The sequence below is a fragment of the Danio rerio genome, chromosome 23, assembly GCF_049306965.1.
Source record: "Danio rerio strain Tuebingen ecotype United States chromosome 23, GRCz12tu, whole genome shotgun sequence".
Classification (NCBI taxonomy): domain Eukaryota; kingdom Metazoa; phylum Chordata; class Actinopteri; order Cypriniformes; family Danionidae; genus Danio; species Danio rerio.
The window spans coordinates 34,963,244-34,971,555 of NC_133198.1; the positions used below are offsets into that span (position 1 = coordinate 34,963,244).

The following is an 8,312-nucleotide window of genomic DNA, read 5'->3' on the forward strand; positions in this document are numbered from 1 at the left end:
AAGTAAATATAAATCACCATGCTATATTTAATGTTACAGAATGTTTTTTATATATATAATAATGATATAAATAATAGAAAATATTATTGATAATAATAAAATTCCTTACATTTTATAAAGTGAAATTTTTTTTTCTTTTTTCTAAAAACTGAAAGCGTGTTACACTTTTTGGGGGAATCTCCTCATCCTCCCTAGTGTGCAGCATCCACCTAAATGATGCTACGGCTGCTATATTGCGCCAGACCGCACACAAGCTAATTGGTGCAGAGAAGAGTGATGAAGCCAATTATGATATAGGGATGGTTAGGAGGCCAGTGGGCAAATTTGGCAGTGTTTCAAGGACATCCTAGTATTTTCAACGTCTTTTAACATCTCATTCGAAAGACGGCATCCACTGATAGTGTAGTGTCCCCTTCACTATACTGGGGCATTAGGACACAAACAGACCGCAGGTTGAGCGCCCCTGCTGTTCTCACTAACGCCACTTCCAGCGGCAACCTAGCTTTCTCATGTGGTCTCCCATCCAGGTACTGACATCCAGGTAGCTTCAGTGGGCAACCATGTGAGAGTTGCAGAGCGCTAGCTGCCAGTGATGCAAACTAATCACACACAACATTTCCTTTAGTTATTCAAACATTTATTTACACCTATTTTGTTACTCAACGGGAATCGCTTCTTGTTTTATGAATATTACACAATCATTACATTCAATTTAAATATAAAAAGTATTGTCATGTTGACTACACTACATCGAATAAGCTATTAAAACTTTTTTTAGATATAAAAACTTAAAATATAAATACAAGACATAGACTGAGTGATGTTAGGCTATGAAAAATAACATATACAAGATATATGAATGTAAACTTTTGGATCGCATACAGCTAAGTTAGATGCAAACTGTAAACTGTAATTATGTTTGTTGAAGTTGCACCACGACTAAAAACATAAAATTTAAACTTATTATATAAGTTAAGGCACAAAACATAGGACAATATTTATTTAACGAAAGGTTATGGTTATCTTTTATTACTCATTTCGCATTACTTGCTAACTCATAACTGACTGACTTGAATAATTGCTGGAAAGTTTTAATTAATTATTTTTATTTTTTTATCAGATTTTTTTTATTTTACAGGGAAAATACACTTGAAATTGTTATACAAAGATAACATAAAGCTAATTTGCAGCCCTCGTCACTGCTTAGGCTATGGTTACGTCCCTTATGTAATATATTGATCAATTCTGAGCAATTGACAGCAATTGCCTAATGTGTAAAATATATATATTTTCTAAAAAACACACAGGGGACTTGTGGTCGTCTACTGTAGAAATTATCTTAAAATGTTTCTATGTCTTGAAATCTTAATTTAACTACAGATTCTGACTTAAGAAAAGTGATTACATCTACAAAACGGCAAGATTTTATTATCGTTTATCTCCACGTTGCGTGGAAAGAAATCCGTTTCCAAATAAACAAACTTGCAGTCGGGCATATGAAAGGACAGCTAACTGTCATCCAAACAGGAAGTGGAACCAATGTAAAGAAGGACCATTCCTTTCAATCGAAAACACTAGCAAAATATTTCACCTATAATGACATTCGCACAATGAATAGCTGTCTGTTTATTGAAGCAGCAGTTGATTTATACCTGTAGTCGGATTGGTTGGTTCTGCCGTTGTTCGTCGCCGGTCAGTTTCAGTGGGGCATCGGCTGGACTGGCTCGAGATGGCAGATGAGGCTCTTTTTCAGTTCCTACACAGTGAAATCATTCAGTATGTCAACAGTGCAGAAACTGGGGAATCGGTAAGACCTGTGCAACAGAATAGCCTAATGATATAACTGTAAACGTCAAGCAATAATGAAACAAATTACTGTAAGTGTGGGGATGTAGAATTAATGCAACATACTGCTGTGAACAGGAGAATGGACGATGTGTTTCTAAACTTGAGAACATGGGCTTTCGTGTGGGACAAGGACTTATTGAGAGGTACATCTTTTCATTCATAGGTCTAAATTGTATCCTCAAGTCAATTTATTATATATGTTGTGCTGTTACTCTTGAAGCAGGTCTATTGGTAGTTGTGCAAAATGTCACTGAAATGTTCAACTACAACCCTCACAAATATCTCCTTTAAATTAATATTTTCTATAGGATGCTTTACAATACTACATTTCTGCATATACATTAGATTAGTCAGTACTGAAGCCAAACCTGGGGCTAATCTAACAAAATAACTTATGTTAATGGTCAAATAATAGTACATCCAAATTTATATTAGGGTAAAAAATTAAATACAAAAATTAAAAAGAGCATAATTTAAGAGAAACAAAATAAATTATAACATTTTGTTTCAATATTTCACGATTTTAAATGTATTATCTCTCTATTTCTAAAGATGCTCTATGACTAAAATATTATTTTAATAAATATTTCAGTATATAAATCTATTTTTTTTTCCAAATGCACCAAACTATTTTACCAATATTAAGTGAGAAATGGATAAAAATCTTAATTTTTCAAAATGGGCTGTAGTCATTTATGCTGAGCACTGTATTTAAATACTAAACTATGCGAGTTGTTTGCAATTAGCTTACTAAACATGTAATCGAATTGTTATTTTTAATTATTTATTAGGATAAATCTTATCATTAAGTCAATTATATATATATATATATATATATATATATATATATATATATATATATATATATATATATATATATATATATATGTATAGTGTTACTTTTGAAGCAATTTTATTAGTAGTTGTGCAGACTGTCACTGAAATATTCTATTCATATATGTGAGTTGTTTGTAATTGGTTTACTGAAAATGTAATAGACCAGTTATTTTCATTTATTTATTAGGATAAGTCTTATGTATTGTGATATTACACTTGAAGTAGTTTTATTGGTTATTTTATGTATTTATTTTATATAATTATTTATTATTGATATATCATTTCGTTTACAGGTTTACCAAAGACACGCCACGCTTTAAAGATGAGCTTGACGTTATGAAGTTCATCTGCAAAGATTTCTGGACCAGTGTTTTTAAGAAGCAGATTGACAACCTGAGAACAAACCACCAGGTTTGCACAGTATTGGAATTCAGATTGTTTTTATTTTAAGTACATTCATGAAGCTTATTGACAATGCTTATTAACATGATTAATACAGATACAAACAATTGTGCAAATTGTTTGTAGGGTATTTATGTACTACAAGATAACAAGTTCCGCCTACTGACCCAACTGTCTGCTGGCAAACAGTATCTGGAACATGCGCCGAAGGTAACCAGCACAAACATCTTTAATAAACTTTAATAATACATTGAATGAAAACATAAACAGGCGACGCAGTGGCGCAGTAGGTAGCGGTTCATTCTGCTGCGGCGATCCCGGATTAATAAGGGTACTAAGCTGACAAGAAAATGAATGAATGAAAACATAAACATAACCTGAGATGTACTTTTTTAAAATAAACCACTACTAAATCACATACTACACACTTACACCAGGGCTGCAAACTATATTATTTCAGCATCGATATCGCAATGTGCATTAGCCACATCGCTGGATATGCAATGTTTAGTTGGGTTCACAGTTGTCCAGGAGTCATAGTGTGTTTTTGAAATGTATGAACATTTCAAGAGAGTTTAAAGCAATCAGGCAGAATCAATTGTACCAGTTGTAACTTTTATAAGGAAACATTTAGTTGTATTATTCATACAATGAAGACGATGCATTTCCTTTTTCTGTACCTGAATACTGTTATACAAAACCATAAAGCAACATTCCTAAGTTGATTATTTTTATGCATGATTCTATCACAATCAATCTGAATTAATGAGTACTTTCTAAATCGAGTTATTCAAGGCACCTGATGAAACTCTATCCATATAATATTTATTGCAGAAAAACAAAATATCACAATGTCAGAGTTTTCCAATATTGTGCAGCCGTAACTTATACACACTTATACACTCGGCCATGTAATGTATGAGTTTAATGTTGACCCAAATAGAACACTAACATATTTGTACTGACCATTATTTGTCAAACCATTTGACAAAACTACCAAATTGTCATATAAATGTACAAACTACCAAATAAACCTGACATGTGTATAACCTCATTCACCATTGGGAGGCAGCATAATCGCTTGCATTGTGTAATTTTGCTTGCACAATTCAAATTAAATAAAGTAATCCAACCTTAGGGGCCAACAGCTCCACCACTTCCACTACATCTCTTCTTTTTATCAGTTAAATAAGTGGAAATAACTGGGTATTTAAATTGCTTTTGTTCTTTTTAGATATTTCAGTGTGAATGCACTGCTTACACTATTTATACTACAAGATGGTGTAGAATAGCGCACAAGTATGTGATCTGAGCGCACTTAGTATCTTCAACATTTTGTTTTATTTGAATGAAAACACCTTAAAGGGGCAGTTCACCCAAAAATGAAAATTTGCTCTTAATTTATTCATTTAAAATGTAGCTGACTTTTGCAGTTGAACATTAAAGAAGTTTTTTTTTAGCTTCAACCACTGTTTTTGTGTTAATAAAAATGCAGTCAATAACAATTCAAAAACAGATACAGGTAAAACAAAAGTATCTTCAGTGGGTCATGATGAAACATTAAGCCATTTTAAAACAAAACGATCAGTCTGTGTAGACAAATAGCATCTGCTCACTAGCTAAAGTTCATTTTGCAATAGGATACTTGTGTTTCAGAATTTTGAATGCACTCCGGACTTTGTGCTGTTAATTAATAATAATAATAAAAATAATAATATTCATTCATTCATTTTCTTTTTGGCTTAGTCCCTTTATTAATCCAAGGTCGCCACAGCGGAACCACCAAGTTATCCATCACATGTTCTACGTAGTTGGGGAAACCGGAGCACCCAGAGAAAACCCACGCGAACACAGGGAGAACATGCAAACTCAGAAACTCTAACTGACCCAGCCAAGGCTCGAACCAGCGACCTTCTTGCTGTGAGGCGACAGCACTACCTATTGCGCTACTGCGTCACCCGATGTTAATAATAATAATAATAATAATGGGGAACGGTGGCTCAGTGTTTATCACTGTCGTCTCACAGCAAGAAAGTCACTGGTTCGAGTCCCAACTGGGCCAGTTGGCATTTCTTTGTGAGGTTTACATGTTCTCCCAGTGTTGGCTGGGGTTTCCTCCTGGTGCTCCGGTTTACCCCACAGTCCAAAGACATGCACTATTGGTGAATTGAATAAACTAAATTGTCCGTAGTGTATGTGTGTGAATGAATATGTTTGAATGTTTCCCAGTACTGGGGTTGCAGCTGGAAAGACATCAGCTGTGTAAAACACATGCTGGATAAGACCACTGTGGCAACCCCCGATTAATAAAGGGACTAAGCCGAATGAATGGATAATAATAATAATAATAATACTGTAATTAGTGTTCATTTTCATAGCACAGACCGATTATTTCACTTCATAAGACTCAGGAGTCGTTGATTTGCATTTTAGTTGAAACTAAGGAACACTGTTTCAGCTTAAAGTCTTCTTTAATATTGTGTGAGGAAAAAAACTACATCTTTGATGGTGAGTAAATTACCAGAAAATGTTCTTTATAGTTGAACTATCCCTTTAACGATATGAGGATCGGTGTCTATATACTCTATATTCAGTTTTTCTGGTGATTCTCAGTTTCTTTTTTGTCTTGACTGCAGTTTTTAGCCTTCACTTGTGGACTGGTCCGAGGAGCACTTTCAAACATTGGTGTGAAAAGTATCGTCACGGCGGAAGTGTCAGTCATGCCTGCCTGTAAGACACAAATAAAATGTTTACAAATGCAAAAATATACAAACTTATGCAGGACATTCTACCAGAAAAGTACATTATCTGTCCCTGAAATCAAAACATAAAATATCTAGAATGGATTGAAGCTTGATTTATGCGAGTTGTTCTGTAATGGAATGTGTCATTCATTTGGTTCTCAGATTTTTGTTCTTTATTAAAAACACTTTACAAATGTACAAACCCATCATTGTCCTTGTCCTCAACCTTCAGCTTTAATAGTTTTGTTATGCTAAAAACTGTTATTTAAAAAAAAAACTCCAGAAGAGCAAGATTAAGTTGTTATCATTCACATCAATTGATTAAAAACATGAAATTATAAATAAATTTAACAAAATAATACTACAAATATATATTACAATTGTCCCCATGTTTCTGTCAGTTCTGTCTTATTTGCATTAAACTTTACAGAAGCTTAAACATGTTTAAGGCTGTGACTCAAAAGTGACATCATTTGACAGAGGAGAAGCTGACAGCGATTAAGGATGCGTTCTATCATTGAAATATATGATTTTATGCTTGTTTTGTATGATTTTTTTGAGGACAACAAGCTTAAGTCAGGCCCTTCCACATTTTTATAAGTAAAAATTTACATTTCTGGTAGAATTTCCCATATAATGAATTACTATATGCTGTACTATTCAATCTTAATCTATAAGTGAGCAACACTGAAGTACTAATTAACAGTAAAGTAATAGCAACTAATCGTTTCTTTTTTTTGTCTCTCTCCATCCCTCCACTTCTCTGCCTTGTTTATTTTTAGGTAAATTCCAGGTGATGATTCAGAAGATGTGATTCACTACAATGGAGCATATAGTTCACAACGTGCATCTCAGTTTTATTGCCTTGTCGTTTTTTATTGCCTGCACATTTTATCAATAATATCACTATGAAGTTTTTTTTTTTAATTTGCAGTAACTTGAAAACTACTGGCATTAAATGTATTTTGACATGTACTGTATTTTTTGTTAGTATTTTGACACTCATTATCTGTCCATATTCACTGTTCTGATTATTCATTTGCACTAATAGCATTAAAGCTAGAATCCTGCTATGGGTTTGCTTCATTTTTAAGTGAGGATTATTGGTAAATAAATAGGAAATTGTAAATAATGCATTATATGTGTTTAAAGGTGAGATTTTTTGTTTTTAATATCAAGTAATCACAAAAGGCTACATTACAAAAAGCTTTGTCCGTGTCTGTCAATGAACAATCTCTAATTAATATAAAACTGGTATAAATTTAATAAGCCACTTAACTTCAACGTGTGTCTGTGAATAAATAATCTCCAATTAATATATGAAATTCTATGATATTCTAATATATGAAAAGCTTTCTATAAAGCTTTTGCCGCAAATAAGAAACTGCAGTGTCGATAAATAATCTCTTATTGATAAATAAAACTAGTATAAATTCAATAAGAAACTGCAATGTCAATAAATAGTCTCTTATTGATAAATAAAACTGGTATAAATTCAATAAGAAACTGCAATGTCAATAAATAATATCTTATTGATAAATAAAACTGGTATAAATTCAATAAGAAACTGCAATGTCAATAAATAGTCTCTTATTGATAAATAAAACTGGTATAAATTCAATAAGAAACTGCAATGTCAATAAATAATATCTTATTGATAAATAAAACTGGTATAAATTCAATAAGCCACTTTTTACAAAACTTAAGCTGCAAAAAAGAAACAGCAATGTTTGTCTGTCAATAAATAATCTATAATTATTATATTAAACTGGTATAAATGTAATAAGCCACTGTTTATAAAGCTTTAGCAGCAGAACAAAAAGTCCATGTGTGTCTGTCAATAAAATAATCTCTAATTAATATATAAACTTCCCAGAGATGGGTTGTGGCTGGAAGGGCACCCGCTGCATACAAAAGTGCTGGATAAGTTGGCGGTTCATTTTGCTGTGGCGACCCCGGATTAATAAAGAGACTAAGCCGAAAAGAAAACGAATGAATGAATAATATATAAAACTGGTAAAAATGTAATAAGCCACTGTCTATAAAACTTTAGCCACAAAAGAGAAACTTCAATGTGTGTCTGTCAGTAAATAATCTCTAATTATATTAAACTGGTATATATGTATTAAGCCACTGTCTATAAAACATTGGCCACAAATCAGAAATGGCAATGTGTCTGTGAATAAATAATCTTTAATGAATATATGAGCCACTTTCTATAAAGCTTAGCCGCAAATCGGAAACTGCAATGGGTGTCTGTCAATTATTAATCTCTAATTAATATATGAAACTGATATATATGTAATATTTATAATGTCCTTTTGGTATGCATCTACAGTCTATGGTATTTTATTGTTTTAGCAAGAATGTGCCTCTGCTGATCACGTGACTGCTTTTTTGTAACGTCACAAACACGGAACGAATAGGAAACGAGATGCGCCGCGTTACGCAGTCTGATTGGCTTATTTGTAAAGTCAGTTC

At 32.7% G+C, this 8,312-nt stretch overlaps 1 protein-coding gene across 3 annotated transcripts; it reads left to right on the plus strand.

The window, feature by feature from the left end:
- Window positions 1-1,525: 1,525 nt before the first annotated feature.
- trappc6b (trafficking protein particle complex subunit 6B) lies at window positions 1,526-6,904 on the plus strand. Of its 3 annotated transcripts, none has more exons than XR_012398316.1 (6): window positions 1,526-1,807; window positions 1,924-1,991; window positions 2,979-3,096; window positions 3,214-4,454; window positions 5,400-5,817; window positions 6,614-6,904. XR_012398316.1 is itself a non-coding variant. In NM_001006029.1 (6 exon segments), coding segments are annotated over 6 exon segments (474 nt in total). In that variant the 5' UTR covers window positions 1,526-1,729; the 3' UTR covers window positions 6,646-6,904.
- Window positions 6,905-8,312: the final 1,408 nt, after the last annotated feature.